We start from the raw sequence: 21,458 nt of genomic DNA, 5'->3' as shown, positions 1-21,458 counted from the left end.
TAGATCTCTTAGTTTTCTGTCACATCTCTCCAGCACTCTTAGCACCTCGCCATTCACGCAATTTTCATTACACGTCGATACATTATTCTCTCGCACGCGAACAATAGCGAGTCCGCGAAAGGGCGAGATTAAAAGAAATGTGCCACGCGTCGTCGCCTGCCCGGCCAAGAATCATTTTTCTTCGCACCCGGTTCAGCCTCGTTCGTTATCCTTTCTTTTTTTCTGGACTGTTGATCTGCCATTGCCGCCTGCTGGCATCGACAGCTGTCTAGTGAGATTTCGTCTCACTTCCTTAAGGTTCCAGAATTTACTGTATAGCAAAGTCGCTTGTCATTTACCTCTCTCCATGCCTGTCTCTTCTATTTTTCCTGTGCCCCAGTGAGGAGTAGAAGACTAGAGACGATCATTCCATATTAATTTCTTCTTCCAATTTTCTCATGGAATTATCTATCTTTCCCTCTTCGGAAATGACGCAATCACCTAACATTATAATCGGACTATAACATTATCAACCTAATCATTGCACTACACATCAGCAGCTCTAGCCGCAGATGTATAATCTTATAAAAGGTAGACGCGCTAAGTATTGTCCGAAATATGGAACGTCGTCTGTCTACTGGCAGAGGAAAAACGGTGAGAAAAACGGGACGACGACGCCAGCAACAACAATAGCAACGACGACGCCAGCAACGACCCCAACAACACCGACAACTACTACAACAACGACAACAACAACAACAACAACAACAACTACTACTACTACTACTACTTCTACTACTACTACTACTACTACTACTACTACTACTACTACTACTACTACTATTACTACTACTACTACTACTACTACTACTACTACTACCACCACCACCACTACTACTACTACCACCACCACCACTACTACTACTACTACAACGACAACAACAACGACGACGACGACGAGAACAACTACGACAAGATTACTCAAGTTCTTATGCTTGCACCTTGAGCCTTGGTCACGTTCACGCGTTGGGCGAGTCTATTTCGAGGGGCCGTCGTCAGTAGTGCGTGAAGCGAAGCGTAAGCGCATGCGCTGGCCAGTGCTGTATAATATATATATATATATATATATATATATATATATATATATATATATATATATATATATATATATATATATATATATATATATATATATATATATATATATATATATATATATATAATATATATATATATATATATATATATAGGTAGGAAGCGGAATACATGGCCCGAAAGTAGGCTGACACGAGGTTAGAAATCACTACGTGAAACAAAAAGGAATACGAAGACAGGAAATGTAGCACCCGGACCAGATGCCATTTGAGAAACGATTAGGCGGCCGGTTCCCCCTTGAGCGTGTAGGCGTAATTAGACGCGCGACCAAAATCGTTATTCACTAGCCTCGGCTCTCGCTTGGATCTCTGCTACCAAGGCTGTGTTTCACGCCTGGCTTCCTTCGTTCGTGAAATATTTCTTCTTTCGCTCTTTGTCGGTGCTTTATTTCGGCTCTCGCCCTAGATAACGCGCTCCTGTCATGTATTGGCTGGTCGTTTGATTCTTCGAGCACACGTGCCTCTCTTGTTGGAGAATCGCTCTGCTGCCCAGAATACTGATCTCGGGAGCCGCTTGCTCCGCTTTTTTTTTTCTTTTTTTTTGCGTGCATACGCGTGTGTTCATGCTCCCTTTTTTCCCTCAATCAGCTCATTTCACAGCAATTTTTTACTTTTCCTGTTCTTCCAACCAAAGTCTCTTTTTTGTTTTAGCTTTCTCGCAGACGGGTCATTACTTTCTTCTAAATTTGGTTGCAGGTCACAGACATAGATTACAATCTTTCCTTTTCTACCCATTTTCCGCAGACTAAATAAACGTAAAAAAAAACACTGCTCGACGGGAGTAATCTGCGCACCGTTGAGATTTAATTGCGCGTGAGAGGAGCTGCTGTTTTTTCATCTGATTCTATTGCTCGAGGCAGGGTTAACGCTAATAAGTAAACGACGAGTGAAGCCGCAAATGTTCCTACATATAGTCAAAACAAACTAGCGCCCATCGCTTCTTTTAGCGAGGTGTTAGATGATGTGTATTTCTAAGGTCAGCCTTAATGGCCTCGTGCTAGATTAATAACCCCCATGCAACAAAATGTTCTCTTTTATTGTTCGACGTGCCGGTGTCAGTGTTATTCTATAGTGCGCTGGCCTTATCTTTCAGTAAACTTTCCTTGCAGATTAGTTGGTTCATACTGAACGAGTTATATATCTTCATACTTTCTTTTGTGCTTGCGCAGCATATCAGTTATCTTTCAATTAGGTTTTGTGGGGTAAACTGATGGAACGGTATTTGTCGTGACAGGCAAATGATGAGGCAAGAATAACAGAGCTGCGTTACTCTTTTTAGAATGACGAGGCAAACTTTGGTAAACAGAACTGAATCTTTTATCGGAGCTCACTGCTCTCACTCCAAGTAGTTTCAGAAGCAGCAGAAGCGGAAAACTTACCGCGTGAATGAGTGCATAGAGTGCAATGAAGAGTTAAAGTGTATACAACGTTTCAACGAAACTGCGTAATTGAAGTTCAAACCTCAAACATAGCAAATGCTTGCGAGTCATCACCTTGTACGTGTAAAGAACGTCAAGAACTCTGCCTTTCCCAGTATACCACGTCCAGCCCAGTGTTGCTCGAATAGCGTGAATTTCCCCCGGGCCGAGGCTGAGCCGGGACTACGTGAATAGTCTGAAGGGTCACCTGGAGGCATTTTGTCTGTGAATATTTGAATTTCTCTTACACAATGGGCGATAGAAAGCTCACCCCACTTAGCACCACGCTGCAAGCGAAGTTCATAATGAGATGAAACGCGGAGCGTGAGTATCAGAATTAAAGTTGAATGCAGTAATTGCGTTCGTTAATTCAATCCCGATGATTCTCACACGCATACGCCTCTTGCGCATGACGCATACTATCTTATCGACGATGGATAATGGCCGTGTCAAAATGAAGTCCTTTGGTACTACCACGGCCGTGGTACTACATAAAAACCCCGTTGTTTCGAAAGTACAACAATGGCACGACGTTCGTTTCTTAGGCAAGTGCCCTTGTCATTGCGGCAACATTGTTCACGTCGTTCTGCCATGTCGGCGAAGTCATACGCATATATGTGTACTTCATTTTTTTTCGACGCAAGAATGCTGGATTAGTCGGGTTAATCAGTTAGCCTAAAATTCTTGTTAAACGCGTCTTTTGTCCGCGGACGCGATCTGTCAGAGCCTAGCCATATAAAGCTTCACGGTAATCACCGTAAAACTATGAGAAACAGTAACACGTGAGTTTTTTTAACACGAAAGTGTTTTATGCCGGGGTCCACCAAGTACATCCGTCACGGATATGACGTTGATAAAAAGGACGCCAATGGGTGAGAAAGAAAAAAAAACCAAGAAAAAGATACACCGCTGGGAATCGAACCCACGACGATGCGGCCGCGACGGCAGGCGCCCGACGCTTCACCGACTAAACTATATCTCGGAATATGCTAGGCACGGCGCTAACGCGCCTTATATCTTTCACACATTCTCTTTCGCGGCGGGCGCAGCGGGGCGGTGCCGCCGTCTGTGAGATGTGAAAAGAAGTAATGCTTCACGATCGACACTTACTAGCGCTTACTCCGAGTTTGCACGCGATATCGGAGGTCATGGTTAAAGCGTCTCGATACCAGAGAGGTAGACTGGCCGCGCTGGCGTCGCCGAGGCACCCTGGACGCAGTTACGTTCTTTGCCTTTGGCTTCGTGTTTGCGTGCGTCGGCTCATCGGAGTAGTGCAGCTTCCACGTGCACCAACAGGAGTTCTCCGCCGCCGACTGCTTCAATTGCGAGAGCACCGATTAACAGAACTGCTGCAATATGCGTTGCAGAAAGGACGCGATTTCGACGGGCGAATGTCGTGCCTTGGTGGAGCGAGAGCAGCGCCTGCGAGACAGAGGCCAGCGAGACGCACGCGTTTGCGGCTCCGGCTACGAACCTCTACCTCCCGTGTTGCTGAAGCGCAGTGTGTGTTATGTATGCATGAGCACAGGCGTCGGCTACCCATTACTAGAAAGCGCACACCGTGCCGTTTCTCTCCTTAATTGACGACGCTTTGAAGAAGTGCATACCGGGTACCAGTGTTGATTATGAGCTTGTTGATATCATCCTTACGCGGCATTCACGATTCGCTGTGTCCAAATATATGTTCACACCGTCAGCAACCACAACGGTTTAATCATGATCATGGGCGTTAGTCGTCGCGATAGAGACATGCTGTCAACATGGGTGCACCCACGTCAAACGGTGCTATAGCTGCCAAACACGAATAGACAATGTACAAGCTCTCATATATCATTACACAATAAGCACTACTTCTGTGAAGACACGTTTCACTTTCGTGTTATACCGATTCCTATGACGGAGGGATCAGCCATGTTTTTTTTTTTTGCTTCTTTGTTTGATCGATGGTCTATGCGCGCTTGGGTGTACAGTCTACAGTCTACTGTTTGCATACGCCCCCCAGAAAGACTTGACAAGGTACAAACAGCAACCACCCGCGCGCCCGTTCCGATACAAGCGTTGCTTTTACACGAGAACGCATGTGCGAGCGCCCGGTTAGACGCGTCTCGCGTTTCGGGCGTTCACAAAGGCTGGACTTCGCGCGCATGTTGTATATGTATGTATTCTTGTTCGCGTGCGGTGCCTCTACATCGTAAGCTTTCCCCTTTCATTAATATTCGTCAACGGTGCGCTGAAAAATGTTCCTGATATAAGATAGCTCGTCCATGCCTTGAACCCTCGCGGCCGGCAAAATCAATTTGCCGCTCCATCCTGTACTACCGGTCGCTGTTTTATCGCGCCGATTTTGTCGCCCCACGAATCATCAGGCCCTTGGGGATCTCTCCTCTTCCCGTTCGCGCGAGAAAACAACGCAGCGCCTGGGAATTCTGTTCCGACTGGAACACGCCGAAAATAAGAAAGGAGAGAATGCGAAAGACGGTACGATATAGAAATACAGAGCGACGAAATAAAACAATCAAACGCCGTTTCCTTCGAAGCTAAGGAAAGAAAAGGGGGACATATCTTAGTCTGGTTGATTCCAGTTTTGTCTGTTGTCAAGCGGTGATAAATGGTATAACTGCGCGTTTTCGTCTGCGGCCGCTCCCCTCCTCGCTCCTCCTTTATCTCGAGTGCAGGCAGTGGGCGCTTGCCTGTGTGGTTATTGTTGCCTCCTTTGGTTTTAGACCGCATTCTCTCGCAGTCTGAGAGTCGTATTGTCGTTGTGTGGTTCTTCGTGTCGTTTTCGAGGCCTGTAAACCGCAGAGGGAGGACAAATCGCTTCCTGTTGGCGGCCTTTGCGGCTTTAGCCTGCGCTGGACAGCTGTTGTACTGTAGCCAGCTGGCCGCCGTTTTTAAGGAAGGTCACAGTCATTATCATGTGCTGTGGTTAAACTAAAGCCGGATTTCGCTTTCCGTCGAGAAGAAAAATGATTTTACTTTTTCACTATTATATTTTCTCTCTAACTTTAGTTTGTATGTATGTTTTGATAAATTTGCGTGGTGACGTGAATGGCTGGTTAGTGCTCTGTCTTCTCAAAACATTGCAACGCCGCTAGCATATTATGAGGCGTGGTAACGTCAAGTTACAAACACTTCATCGTTATTTTGTATGTCTCATCTTATCTGTTCGTCAATTGGTTATGCGCTGTTCTAGTCAATCACGAATAACCAATTAGCCCGCATTACCGCCCTTGTGAAGTTTCGTTTTACATGTTATGGAGTGTTAGATATAAATGAATGAAGATACAAGCAGCTTGTCATCACGCTAGGGTACGTTGCTTTCTCGCTCACTCACAGACCGACCGACCGACCGACCGACCGACCGACCGACTCACTCACTCACTCACTCACTCACTCACTCACTCACTCACTCACTCACTCACTCACTCACTCACTCACTCACTCACTCACTCACTCACTCACTAACTAACTAACTAACTAACTAACTAACTAACTAACTAACTAACTAACTAACTAACTAACTAACTAACTAACTAACTAACTAACTAACTAACTAACTAACTCAATCAATCAATCAATCAATCAGTCAATCAAAATTAATTGTGGCACATGAGAAGGTGGCTAGGCGATAGCTGTCACTCTATAAGAACCGGCTGTGCAGCAATCTTTGGTGTAAGCAACAGAGGGTATTACATATACATTAGAAATTCGGGAATGCCTATCTGTTGGTGGTACATTCAAAATTTTTATCATGTCTATACTTTCTATTTTTAAACGCTGCTGTCAACCTCTCCTCCTTCAAAGAGCTCTGCTGAGGCTACTGTTGAATCTAGATTTCATGACTATCACACTGCGGCGCGTTTGCTGGCGTACTGTTCGTTCCGTGGGATCTAGAGTCCGAAATTAATACGGAGGCTTCGAAACGCAACCTACACCGGGTAAATTTTCATCATTTGCGATTCCTTAATTATGCTTCCATTCATAGATGTATGTAGCATTGGCAGGGTTCAACGGAACAGCATCTTTGTTCCTGTGGTCTGGACTGCGCAGGTCAACTTGACAGCCGACGTAACCACCGGATAATTAAGCATGCACCACACTTACCTTCTAAAGACTCTTCGCCCACGAATGAATGACGTCACGCATCCCGAGATTCACTGGGAGCCAGGATTTTTATTCCTTTTTTATTTCGCTGCCTCTCTTGCACTAAAAGTGACCGTGGAGGGATGCTGCTAATGAGGCTCGTTTCCTTTTCGCGAAACAACAACACTGCTTTCGCACAACGAGGCAAGACGGTTTACGAGGGGACGATAAAAAGGAACAGAGCGTGACGGCAGGCGCAATTAAAAGGCGCCCGTAACGCGGCCTGTCTGAGCTGCTTCAACTCACGCGTCATCAACTTCACTTTGCGCGGGGAGATCAGGCCGCCAAAAGAGAAACGAAACAGCAAAATTCTGACAACAAACGTGTCAAAAACACAGTACCGTCTGGGTTTACGATTCATGGCATACTAATTTTAAAAAAAACAGTAAGCGACCCAAAATTAGTTTAATAGCAGTTATTATATTAAACGTGCGTAAAACCCGTAGCGCGTTTGACCTAGGACGTAACTTCTTGTGCAAGCGGCTGTCAGGATGAGATTAGGATAAACTTTTAAATCAAAGGCATGGAAGGCAGATGTGGTAATGTCTAAGCGGCCTTAACTCTTATGTAACGGTTAGCTCATTAATAGCGCGTTAGAGAATGAAATTCTCGTTTGCGTCATCTGGACTGCTACCCCGACGACCACACGTTTTGAAATAAATGTGTTTGCTAGGGTTGGCCAGATCACACACTGAGCGCTAGAGTAGAAGATAGAGGAAAGAGGAGAGAAGGCAAGGATGTTAGCTATACATATGCCTATTGATTTACTATGTCTTCAAAGACAAGTATTAGAAATCACGTACTAGGTGGACGTAACGCTGACAATTGATCACGATTAGGTCAACGAATATCGGCGGTTTATTTCTTGTATAGGCAAGAGAGAGAGAGAGAAACGAAAGGGAAAGGCAGGAAGGTTAACCAAGCTTCGGCCAGGTACACTAAGAAATATGTTCTCTTAATGTAGTCAAAATGTTTTCTAAAAAGAAATTAAGGCAGCATCGCACTATAGTGGTGCCGAACCTGAAGGTAGTGCGGAGCTGGGCGGCCATCTTTGTTTCTTTTTAGTTTTCTCTTCCTTTCTTCCTATCTTTTTTTCCCCCTTCGCCTTGTTTTTGTGTATTTCTTTTTCTACTTATTTCGATTTATTTATTTCTCTCCCCCTATCTCTCACTCTCTATTCCTTTCTTTCTTGCTCTTGTTGTTGAATTAACTTCATTCTTGTCTAGAGAACACGCAGGGAAGACCCCGCGCCTGTTCATATATTTTTTTCTTTCCTTTCTCTCTATTTCTCTCCTCATTCTTTCTATGCTATGTTTTGCCTCTCTCCCCTCCTCCTCATTCTCACATCTCTCCTTCTCACCAGCACTTCGCTTTCCCGCCTCCTTTATACACTATACAAGACTATGCTATGCTCCGCTAACTTCCTGGATAGCCGAGTGGCTACGATGCTCACATTCGGATTGCGCGCACGCGGGTTCGAATCCCGCCTGACCGAGAATCTTTTTATTTTGCCAAAAATTTTCCTGCTTCTCTTTCTTTCTATATTTTCTTTCTCTCTGTGTGTCTCTTTTTCTCTCTCTCTCTCTACTCCTTCTCTCACCCATCAGAGTTATTGCATTCCGCGCGTTCTGGGCACGTGTTCCGGGAGCGAAGTAGAAGATGAAGAAGACGACTAAGAGGAAGAAGAGGTCGAAGAGAGTACGTGCGGGTCCATGATGGTGATAATCTCTGTTCACGCGTCACGGACCAACGGCGAGCCTAAATTGTTCCCCTGTTAAAAATTGCAAAATAAAGTATTTTTACCGAGAATTGATCACACGGTGTGCTTTTCATTTTTCACGTAATTAGCTCCGCATCGTGCCCTCTGTCCGAAAAGGAAGCATGTCCTTGCTCATAAGCAAGCACAAAGGAATGAAAACGAAAGAAATATGGTGGGGCAGCAAACGATCGAGTCTTAACAGACACTCGAACGCTGCTTTCTACACGTTTATATCTGTTGGTGACAGCCGCGCTATCTTCTGAAGACCACATTAACAAAGTACTAATGCCCGCTTGCAGGGTTGCACATGACGGGAGATGATATGAAATTGTCATCAAGTTATTTATTCCGCAGCGAAGAGTTCCCAGCCAGACGCTTCCTTACAAGTGCAACTCCTTAAAGTATGTTGCAGAGAGCAGCTGCTTTCGATCAAGGCAGCTCGTTTCTCTCTTTTCGCAAAACAGTGGTAGAGGTAGTGCAGTTCAATTTCACAATAGAAGCAAAAAATAATAAAATAAATCTTGTTCTGTTCAAGTAAACACGAAAAAAATACGAAGCTGTCGACCCCGAGGCAGTCCGAACAGCTCTTTATTTGGGCGCGGCGTTGTAACTTACAACATTTTCTTTTTTTCTTTTTCCGCGGCAACAAGAAAGTTAGCTGTCGGTGATCGAAATCTCGACTTTCTTAAACCATCGACCGCAGCACGAAAAGGAGTTTTCGCCTTTTTCGAGGGACTCAAACCTTCTTCATAATTTAAGGAAACAGAAAATTCGTTCTTCCTTGGCCGCCGGCGACAACAAAAGGACCCGTCAGCGGCTGCCACACGCAGTTGCTAAAATGAGAGGCTGTGCGACATCAGCTTTTACTTAAGACCCGCTGATGTATACTAATTATTGATCCCTTCTTGTAAAATGACGATTATCAATTGATATGCACACGAAACGTATGAGGCCACAAAGGAAACAGGGCGGGATCCGGCTGTCGACTCTCACCGAGAGGCACACAACGCCTGCCTATTATTTGCGATGGCGAAAATAAATAAAAGAGACGAATTGGAGGGTACCATTCAATACTGCTCACCTGCGGCATTTGTGAGAAGAGGCGCAGATCTATCCAGCAACGAGGATCTGTGACTGAGAAAGTGTATATTCCCTTTGCGTGGTGGTTGCGTTAAAGAAATCTTAACACGGTGTTTTGAACTCGAAGTTTAATGTCAGTCTTTTACCAGGCTATCTTGCTTTGTGATTAGTGTATAGAAAGCCGTGAAACCTTTTTTTAACCTTGAGAAATGAATGTTTAACGCTTCCCGAACAACGTCGGGCTGTTTACTGATTTTGCGACATGGCATCGGCGAGATACATCCACTCCGTATTTTTACGCGCGTGGGTATAAGCGATGTGCGACTGAGACCAAGACAAAGACGAGCTGCGTTTGTAAGCTAGTGCTTACCCAACTCGCCCAAGTTGAAGTTATTTTGCACGCATGCACGCACGTATTATGTAGGACACGTTTTATCACGCTGAATCGTGATCGACAATGCCCAATGCAGCGCCAGTATCTTTGGTAATTCTCCCCTAAATGGCCGGTGGCCCAGCAGGACCACCATGACCGATGAAAAACTATGCAAATATACTCTGTTATGGAGCTTTACGACAGTCACTCCGTGATGATGACTTTCTCTCGTTTTTCTTAATTCGTCTTTACGTGTATGAGGGGCAGTCAAAGTGAAGGTGTGAAGTCAGCGAAAAAAAAAAATGTATACATGTATATGTTCGAATAATAAAGCAAGTTGGATCTTTTCGACGCGACGAGACTCGTACGTAAATATCGATGGCGATGCCTATATTTCCTTCATTCGGGCGTCTACAGGAGCGGCTCGGCTCTCTGGACATGGCTCTCGCGTGCTGCTACACGAGCCACAAACTCGTCCGTGAAACTCGATCGATAGAGAGATGATGTATGGCAGCTGTCGAAAAATGCCCTCACTCTTGACGAAAAGAGCAGAGGATACGCGATCAGCTCGTGAGAGCGTTCTCGTCCTCATCAGGGCACTCGCAAAGCTCTTCCTATGCGACCGAGGCACTCCAGCAACCTTAGTGTGAGTGGAGAACAAAAGAGGGGAAAAAAAAGAAGTCGCAACCCTGCAAGTGGGTAGGGAGTATAAGAGTCTTTGATGCGAGGCTTTGATCCGAGCATCGGCGTATTCACGATAAAAGTGGCCGTCTGTTCCGGAAAGGACACTCATTGTTCACGGCGTAATGTTAAACAAACAGAGGTCTTTCTATAGAAAGCGTGGTGAACTGTATGTGCGCGAAGACGATAGTATCGCTACTTCTTTATGTGTCTTATTCATTTCGTTGTATATTTCTTCGTATTTTGCGTCGTATGGTTATGATGGCTGTAAGCCTAAGTTCCTATATATGGGAAAGTAAGTGCTTCACTTCTGTGAAGTACGTAGCGCTATTTTATGCAGGCTCTCCCATTTCGCGTAATCCTTCACTTCCTGTTGTTATTAGGCTTTCGTGCCTCTTTTTTTTATTTTCTTATAGACGACATATATCGAAGTTCCGCTGTAATATCGACACAAGGAAATATTCAATGTGGCATTGGTGTTATCTACTTTTCTTTTTCACGTGCTTTTATTGCGGAACGGAGAGCAAAAATAAGGATCTCTTGTATTAGGACGCTTTTGCTATTTAATAGTACATTTGCTTTGAGATTTAGGGCGCAGCGCGTCCTCGTTCTTCAGTGAAGTTGAAATACATGAATGCTCAGCCTTTTTAGCGAAGAAAATAAGAAGGTAAAGCGTTTGTAGAGTGGATACTGAAGAAAGGACTGTCTTTAGGAAAGGTCAGACAGCAGATTTTATTTTAAGCAAACGTGGAAGACGGCGAGAACACGTGATACATACAAAAATTGTTGTCAGATTCGCGACATTGTAAATCGGTGCGCACTTGCAACGACTAAATGTCTACACCAACAAGCAATCGCGAAAGTTTATGAGAAGGAACGCTGCGAAGAGTTTGTATCTTGCATAAACGATCTTCTAAGCCATTTCCTTCCTCACCAAGATTCTTTCTTTTTCGTTTACCTCGACGCAACGCGAGCTTGCGCAACTGTGAAACGAGAAAGGGTAAAGAGGAAGAGAAAATGGCAAGCGTAACCGTCAACGGTGTTAGCCAGTGCGTAAAACGCAAGTTCCCGAAATGTCGATCGCCTCGAATAGTAGCCCGTGCTTTCCGGCCCGCCCTCCTCTTTTATTTACGACCGGGGAGTCGGTCACGCAACGATGTCTCGTCGCGAAGAAAGAAGCAAGTGCTCATTTTTCTCGCATTCGCTATGCGCCGTGCGGAATGTTGTCGAGCTGCGCGGTTTCGTGGTTTCGGGAGTGAGACGGGGCGGGTGGCAAGTCGGGCACTCCGCTGAGCACAAATCGAGCGCGGCGTTGAAATGAGGCTCACCGTCCGAAGATGTCGTGATCTGTACTTTCTTTTCTTCTTCTTTCTATTTTTGCCTCGACACCATCTGCCTGGTTCAGCCACGACGAGGGAAGAGGTGGGATGACATTTGCCGAGAGAGTTGTCGCAAATTGTCGCTGTCGCCGAGCACGAACACTTTCACTTGCGCGCGACCGGAAGACCGAAGCGGCGAAACAACGTCGTCGTGTACGCACCGACTCACCCGAAGCATTCGTTGGCACGCCAGAAATTTTCAGCCGAGTGTGAGGGTGATATTTCTTTCCCCCTCTCTTTCCCATAATGCGAAGTGCATAGTCCAGTAAACTTGCACTTCTGGCACCAATTTATTATTATTTTTCTAGTCGTACGCGCGGCCTTTAAAAATGCGATCGGTGGCCGCCCCACTTCAAGGAAGAGGTGACGAGGAAGTGATAGTGATTTAACGAAAGACTTATTTGGTGGCGCCAGTGCTGAGACCTTTTCTGTTGTGTTCCGGAAATTCCTTCTGAGAGAAAGAACTTGAAGTTCTTGTCCTCAATTTCTCATCACGTACACCAGGCTTTCGTCTTGCACGCGAGAGATTGCGGCACGCATTACGTTCCAAGTGTGATGGATAAATGAAGCAAAGTATTGTTTTTGAACTACGCTGTTTCAAGTTAGACAGTGGGTGGGAAGAAACCAAGAAGCATACGTCGGGAAATTTGTAATGAGGCATTATTAGTTAGATCAAGTAAGGCGATAGCATCCTCAATAAATGTTTCCTAGGAACACCGGGGTGTCACAGTGCAAAGGTGAAACAATGAGAATCGGAGCACGAGGACTCTCTGTGTGTGTAAATTGGTGCGACTTGTTGACGATGACGTAAGTTGTAAATATCTATTACTGGTGACGGCCATTTTACGGATGGCATTGTCTTGAAATGGAGGAAGGGGTGATTTTTTTGTTTGTTACGTTTTGCGAAAGGCACATAATCATAAGAAATGTAAAATGAATGACCATCTACGCGACGTCACTAAATTATCGCAATCGAATGCAGTTGAAGCTCGGTGCTCCGTGAGGCCCCTACCACAATTCTTGATTATGATGGGTTTTCACGATAAAAAACGAACTCCCTAGCGGTAATCTTACACGCGCGTTTGAACTTAGCAGCGCAACGCTATATGCGCCTAAGCTACCCATGAACTAACGTGATGTAACCCCCATGGTCTTCCGCACAATCCCGAAGTTTTTAAAAGTTGCCCTAACTGCTGAACTACGTATAGATCAGGCTACCGAGGCTCTCTGCTCCGTTATGGAGATATCGTCTAAGTTGTTGAGCGCAGCAAATAGCGCATTTTTTCCTGCCCCTCCTGCCACTGAGCGTGCGCGCACACTCACTCACTCACGCACGCACGCACGCACGCAAGCGCGCACGCACGCACGCACACACACACACACACACACACACACACACACACACACACACACACACACACACACACACACACACACACACACACACACACACACACACACACACACACACAAACAAAATTAAAAGCAAAGCTAAAGGCAAACTTTAAAAAAAAGTACAATTCCTGTGACGAAACCATGCAATATTTCAAGTTGAAACTTTAGCAATCCGCCACTAATGTTGAATTCCTGTACAACACATTGCGGGGAATTTATAATTGCTTCGGAAGACCCGAAATTATTTTGATAGCTATCCGATTATGCGCAACCATGTGATCATAGAGGCAAGAACATGACGTGACTAAAAGACACATCATTTATCAAGCGCTCTCATCTAAGTCTCCGCATTCTGCCTTAAAGTACAGTACAGCTTGTACGCAAACCGGCTTGGAGCTTTGTTAAGAAATCGACGACAGCCCGGTCCGAACCAGCTGCTTTTGATTTCTTAGAAAGTTGCCGTCGCGGTGCGGTGAAAAGAGCGTCGCCTCGCAAAGATTCTCCGAAGGAAGGCCACCCGTGAAGCCCGCTGAGACACTCCGTATATTGATCTCGAAATCTACAAACTTCGTGACGGGCACCGCTCGCCCCACGCCCTACTACATGCCGTGCGCGGCCGCCATGGTCTAACAAGCTAGTTTCCATAGCAGCGGCGAAGAAACGACGCGGCCTAAATATCGCCAGACAGGCACGGCTCTGACACTTGGCTATAAAATTTAGGAAGTAACCGAAAACGCGGTTTCCTCGTCCTCAAGTTCCTCAAAATAACAGTTAGTTTAACAAAAGTGTGTTTTGTTTCTTATTTCGCTTGCTTGTTTAGATAAATTTAGAGCACTATATGTACTCTAAATTCATCTAAACAAACAAGATAAATAACAAACAAAACACGCTTAAATGTTATTTTGATAAATGTACGGAGGAGGAAAAAACCCCTAGTCGTTTACTTCCTAAATTTTATAGCGATGAGTTAGAGCAGTGCTTAAGATGGAGGAAAACTTCGAAATGCTTTTCGAAGCTTTCTTCTGTCTCTCCTCTCTTTTTGTCTTTTTTTTTATCCTTTCCGCTACCTCTTCCCCTCCTCCTGAAAGAGTAGGCAGGCGTTGTGCTCCTCCAGGTGGCAGCTGTCAGCCTGCACTCTCCCTATTTTCTCTGTATCATTGTGTATGTGTATGCGTATGAAATAATAATAATAATAATAATAATAATAATAATAATAATAATAATAATAATAATAATAATAATAATAATAATAATAATAATAATAATAATAATAATAATAATAATAATAATAATAATGTCGTCTTGCAAACTGTGTCAAATAATCTCTGTGATTTGTTTTCTTTACCTCGATCTTTCACAGGTTCGCTGTTAAAAGGCGTATGTGTTACTCTTTTCGAAGAGTGTTGACGTATATGACTTCGTTTAAAGAGGCACGTCAAATCTGTTTTTGGTCTAACGACTCTCCAAAGAGAGTTCACGTGTTTCTTTAAAGAGATTCATATACATGCCAAATCAGGACTCACAAAGGAAAGTCAAAAGAATTTTTTTTTTTTGCTTACAGTGCTGTTGTAAGACGCTGCAAAACCCTCAAGTCAGTGCTGACGTGCGAGCAAGGAACGCCTTTCCGGACGGCGGTCCAGTGTTGTTGGCAACGCAAGTCACGTTGTCATGTGACGCAGAATCAATGCGGTGCAGTGTGTGTTACAGCGCGGACACGGTTGGTCATGTGCGGTTGCGGGGCTTATTTGTTTCGACGTGACGAAATCAAACGTACGACACCGCTCACAAGGGAAAAAAAAAATGCCTCGCCGTCAATCCTCGGCATCCGTAATTCAATCTACGCTGTCGCCAACACCTTCTGGCATTTCTGTCCCTTCCTTTTGCTAGCGAAATAACCTTCCCGACCATGCTACAGGTGTCGTAAACAGAAAAAAAAAGAAAACATTTACAAAGGAATCGAGTAAACAGTAAAAGAAGAAACGCACACGGCAATATATTGTTCCTGCCATTCGTATAGCCATTCGCAGGCCGCTTAAACCAATTTATCAAAACGCAGTAAATGAAAAAAATGAAGGTCCCTCATCGATTCGCTGAAACGCACACTCGGAACGGAAAAAAATTCCTCGATACGCGATAAATTGCTTTCTGCGGTCTGTTTCTATTCCGAGTAGGTTTGTAAACACAGCGGCCATGCTGTCCTTTACATTGTTGTTTGTTTGGCTACGCACTCGCTATATTGTGTCACAAACGGATAGGAAAGTGCGAAACGGTGAATAAGGAAAGCGGAGAAGCGATACTGCGGGATCGGGGAAAGGCATCGATAAGCCATTAGAACGTCGTCCGAACGCAGTGGTTTTGGAAATGACCCTGTGAAGTGTACTGTTGCGGTATCGGACCTAAACGGAATGACCGAATAAATGAATGCGGGAGTGAACTGAGACAAAAGGTCCTATGGATGCCCGCAGAGCGGACGGGAAAAGAACGAAGGAGTCGGGAAGACTAAAGCAAAGAGAGAGAGAGAACTGTCATAGAAGAAAATGCGCTCTTTCTACTTCCCTGAAGAAAGCACGGCTCAGCGCCCCAGGAAGAAAGAGAAAGAATTAGAGAAAGAGAGAGAAAGAAAGAAATAGAGAGCGAGAAAGAAAGAGGAAGCAAGAGATACAGAGAGAGAGAGAGAGATAAAATGAAAGGGAAGAAAGAGAAAGATAGAAAGACCAAGAAAGAGAAATAGATAGATAGATAGATAGATAGATAGATAGATAGATAGATAGATAGATAGATAGATAGATAGATAGATAGATAGATAGATAGATAGATAGATAGATAGACAGACAGACAGACAGATAGATAGATAGATAGATAGATAGATAGATAGATAGATAGATAGATAGATAGATAGATAGATAGATAGATAGATAGATAGAGTAGATAGATAGATAGATAGATAGATAGATAGATAGACAGGCAGACAGACAGACAGATAGATATAGATAGATAGATAGATAGATATAGATAGATAGATAGATAGGATAGATAGATAGATAGATAGATAGATAGATAGATAGATAGATAGATAGATAGATAGATAGATAGATAGATAGATAGGCAGACAGACAGACAGACAGACAGACAGACAGACAGACAGATAGATAGATAGATAGATAGATAGATAGATAGATAGATAGATAGATAGATAGATAGACAGCAGACAGGACAGACAGACAGACAGACAGACAGACAGACAGACAGACAGACAGACAGATAGAGATAGATAGATAGATAGATAGATAGATAGATAGATAGATAGATAGATAGATAGATAGATAGATAGATAGATAGACAGACAGACAGACAGACAGACAGACAGACAGACAGACAGACAGACAGACAGACAGACAGATAGATAGATAGATAGATAGATAGATAGATAGATAGATAGATAGATAGATAGATAGATAGATAGATAGATAGACAGACACACAGACAGACAGACAGACAGACAGATAGATAGATAGATAGATAGATAGATAGATAGATAGATAGATAGATAGATAGATAGATAGATAGATAGATAGATAGATAGATAGCAAAAGAAAATAGAAATATACAGAGACAAAAAGACACACAAAAATAGAGACGAGGGAGAAAAAGAAAGAAATAGAGGAAAAAAAAGAAAGAGAAAATTTGCGAAACTTTGCAGAACAGCAACAGCCAAGACTACGTAGGTGCCCATCAGCTCCGCTGTCTCTTTAGCATTGCGCTCCAGCGGAAGCGATGCTAAATTTTTTCTTCTTAACGATGAGAAGTAACGAATGAAAGCACACTGAGAGGGTGGCACTGCGGTACAGCAGAGTGTGACGTTGGGCGAGTTGGTGCATATATTTTGTTAAGCACTGCGGCACAACTTCGACAAGAGAATAATGGCAACAGCAACAAACTTATGATAGGTGCTACTTTTTGCCTGGCCTAAGTGGGCGAAACGACTGCTGAATGACTGCTAATAATCAGTATAAAAATATTTGCTTGCAACCACGCTATGAATGGTAAAAACAGCAAATACATGAAAAGTGATACTGTTTACCAGGCCCAGACGGGCACATTAGTATCAATAATAAAGAAGTGCTCGTTTGCAACCGTGTCCGCCCTTGTGCGTGCAGCTGCGTATTTAATTACCGCGTTTTTTGTTTGGTATTTTAAATCTGCAATAAAAACTGCGGCTCTCTTTTTCTTTCTCATTTCTCGTGCATAAGCCGATATGCTTAACGATCACACGTTCTACCCCTAACCAGACTTCTGTAATTAATTCCTATTTTCCTTAACGGAAATGAGTACGTGCGTGAGTGTAGGACGAAAGGGTTGGGAACTGAGAATAGAATAATTTGTTCTTACGCTGACATAGTCGACGTTATTTAATATTCAGACGGTACTTCGACACCATCTTCAATTTCCGTACCACGCAATTAGAACTTAAACACTGGTTGTGCTTCCTTAGTTCCTGTTGAGTTAATTTTGGCTTGCCTGCTTTGAGCAAGTAGTCTGCATGACTCTACCGTAGATCGTTAATCATATATGAAGATTGTCGTTTGTATAAAAAAATTGTGAAGCTTCCATGGCAACATACTTCTTATAACTCTAAACAAAAGGGCAGATGTCTTCTTGTTGCACAACATCGCGGTTGCTTTGAGAACTGTTCGTCATTTCGAACGCTGACGCCTTGTTAAGAATCTTAAGTTAAAGATACTTGTAGACAAATACGGTGCCCCGTAATTTAAGATATGTCTGTTGTCAGTGAATTCACCCTCGCACTGCCACTTGTTAGCTTCCTGGTTAGCTCAATTAGTAGAGCGACCGCCCCGGAAAGGCGTCGGTCCCGGGTTCGATTCCCGGACCAGGACGAACTTTTCTGCAACTACGAAGCTTTCTTGGAAATCTGTATGGATTTCCTCGTGGCTTCGTGCTACAAAAGGGCGGTTGTCAATCTGCCTTTCCTAACCAATTTCATATGTCCCATCGAACTTCACAAATATATTTATTAATTTTAGTTCGGAAAATTATTATTAAGCTGGCCGCAAAGCGGTTAAAAAAAATTGGGGGACGCTTAAGCTTCGCCTGTAAGAGTTGAACGCAATAGCGGAATCCGGCCCCTAGTGCGCACTTCAACCACTAAGTGCATACTTATTAATGTGTATTGTTACACACACAAGCACACAGACACACACGCACGCGCGCACGCCAATGGTACATAGAGGTTTTTTGATCTAAAGCAAGAGTGGCATGGCCTCCAAAATAAACGCCGCGCGCTTGCCATCTCGGAGGCCATGAAGAGTCTCACAATGCCTCACAGATGGCAGCACATTATCTAGCGTTTGCTGTTTGCTTGATCAACGCCTCCTCTGGAAAGCCGGCGTTGGCTTGATATGTTTTTCCGCTAGATGGACATAGTTGTCCATTTTTATAGCTGCAATCTAGCCCCCCGTCCAGTCTGGTTCCCCCATTCCCACTCCCATTTATCAGCAATAAAGTTTATTCCTCCTCCTCCTTGAAAGTTCGTGTGTGCTTTTAGCGGCGATGGCTGCACTATCCCGGCCTTTTTCGACGTAGTTTGATGGCCTCCCAAATGCGCCTACAAATCGCCGAATGGGCTCGTTTTCGTCGTGACACCTGTCGAACAAAATGCGTTAAGGAGTCTCCTTCCACTACATGGCATTTATGTGGTGTTTTTTTCCGAAGCAGCTGCAAGGAACGTCGTGGCTTTGTGGTAGGACACCTGCTTGCCACACGAACGGCCCGGGTTCGATCCTCAATGGGACCGAAAATCTTATTCTTTATTTTATTTGCTTCTTTCTCGGTTTTTCGCTCGCGGACGATTTTTCGGTCACAACCAACGGTGCCGTCACCGACGGCGGAATTTATGCGACAGGAGCTCTCTAACGCTATCGCGTTAATAATTGTCGGTTTGCTTCCGGTACGACTCTTCGCCTTGAACTTCCTTGTGGTTGCTCTACCACGCAGGTGTACCGGTACCAACGGTGACGTGGCGACGCGACGGTGCCGAGTTGATGCGCGAGACGGACCCGGGCTCGCGCGACCTCGACGGCGTGGTGCGCAGCTCCGTCGTCATCGACACCCTGACACGCGACGACCTACTCATGGAGCTTAGCTGCGAGACCAGCAACATCATTGGCGGACCTTTCGAGGCCTCCGTGCTCGTCGACCTGACGCGTGAGTATAACACCTACCCGCATTTTTTACGGGGTAAATACGATTACGGGATTAAAAATGATCGGTTTTTCTTCTTCATCCGTTCATCTGTGCGCAAAAGCAGCATTCCAGTGTCACCCAAGGCACCGCGGCAATGGCTGCTCAGGTTGACACGAATGTCGAACCTGCTCAAGGTATTCAAAGAGAGAGAGAGAGAAATTAGATAAAGGAAACGTAAAGAAGTTAACTAGTACAAATGTCCGGTTTACTACCCTTCGCGAGAGGCTAGAGAAACAGGCCAGAAAGACAGTAGAATACAGGCCGAGAGAGGGAGCACAAGCATGCAATCATTGTTGCGGAAAGAATGTTCCGGAAATCCTTACCGTGTCTTCCTCGCATTTCAATACCTAGCTCCTTAAAAAGAGTACACAGGAGTTCAAGACAAACGACCGGAATGTTCATGGATATTTTGCGTGACTCAATTAGCTTTACGGTGCCACATATAAGAGATGCTGTTATGGCACTATAGAAACAGATGGAGTTGAACAATGTAGTTTGTTTGAAAGAAGAAAATATAAAAGTTACATAACTGCACCGGAAAATAAATAAACGTTTCGCAAGAACCCTTCTGATCGCATAGTGTCACGGCAGTTCGACTATCCACGAAATGCGCGGAGGGTTTACAGTTGCTTTGGTATTTTTTTTAATTGATTGAAAGTGGAAAAAAAAACGTAGCAAGTGATGTCTGATTTGTCTGCTCAAAGCTGCTGTTCGTTTCTTTAACGTATTTACTGATATCACTGACTTGTCTTTCCTAGTCTTGGTGATGCGTAAATATGAACTCTGCAAACATGTATTCAAAAAAGGGACACGTGCGGAAAAGTTTTCAGCAAACATCAAGTGAATACCACTCCCAGTTCTCCTGGGCGTATTGTGTAACTCAGAGTAAACTTTCAAAAGCCCGTTGTAAAGGCGACAAAGGCAAATAAGCAGCACCGTGTTTGTTGTGCCTGTTGATTTTCTTCTGTCCCGTTAGTAATGCCATCTTAACAAACGCAGCGCAAAACTCCCGCCGAGAAGGAACGCGGAGAAAAGACGGCCGCTCTGCGTGTCTGTCCCTTGCTCTGCGTTTGTTAAGATGTCTTTGTTCAGTTATCACCAACAAGCCCAAATTTATGCGTTGGTTAGTAGTGGCCTTCTGCAAGGGCGAAGCAATGAATGCGATAGCAACAAATTGTAGCGATACACAAAGTGAGGCTAGCAGCTGACTGTTTTGTATCCAATCTCGCGTAACTACAAAACGCTGGTGTAGGAGAATACGACCGCTCCAGGGAGAGATGCTCTCCGCATAGTCACTTCGGTTTGAGAGCGCAGCACGTAGAAGGGTATACGAGTCGCCCGCTGTGATGGCTGTCGAGATAGCGCGCGTGCCAGCGATTGCGACCACGCCCTTAGATTCAAAGTTCAAATTGGCTGCTCGCCCGACAATCCCCCCCGCCCCCCACCTCGCGTCTTTTCATGGTCGTTAAAGAGGGGCGGGGCGTTTCCTGTCTGCTTCGACGGCAGGCCTCCCGAGCGGGGTGATGTTATCGCATGCACTCTCCGAGCGACGGAAATGTGCCGGCTCGTTTGATCTCTGCTTCGGCCGCGTTCGTCGCCCCCGCTCGCGTGCTTTTACCCGTGGTAGAACATACAATGCGCGGGGGGATATTATCAATTTGGACTTGATACCGGAAGGACATGACGGCGACGGCGACGGCGAAAACCCGCCGAGACTGTCCATATAATTGCTATCACAATAAAAAGAAACCGAGTAACGATTGCTGGGTAATTATTTCCAAATAATATAAATAAGGCACATACGTCATAATTAAACTGAAAACGCCATGCATTTTC

The 21,458-nt window shown here is 44.6% G+C and overlaps 1 protein-coding gene across 2 annotated transcripts in view; it reads left to right on the top strand.

The window, feature by feature from the left end:
* The window catches only part of LOC119385985 (hemicentin-2), a 398,197-nt gene that overhangs the window by 251,658 nt on the left and 125,081 nt on the right, over positions 1–21,458 (top strand). For both annotated transcript variants that reach the window (XM_049413520.1, XM_037653341.2), the window contains exon 4: positions 19,374–19,583. In XM_049413520.1, coding sequence (XP_049269477.1) covers positions 19,374–19,583 — 210 coding nt within the window. The remainder of the gene's footprint in view (positions 1–19,373; positions 19,584–21,458) is intronic.

This window comes from Rhipicephalus sanguineus, chromosome 3 (genome assembly GCF_013339695.2).
Source record: "Rhipicephalus sanguineus isolate Rsan-2018 chromosome 3, BIME_Rsan_1.4, whole genome shotgun sequence".
In the NCBI taxonomy this organism is placed as follows: Eukaryota; Metazoa; Arthropoda; class Arachnida; order Ixodida; family Ixodidae; genus Rhipicephalus; species Rhipicephalus sanguineus.
This window is presented reverse-complemented; position numbering and strand designations above follow the sequence as displayed.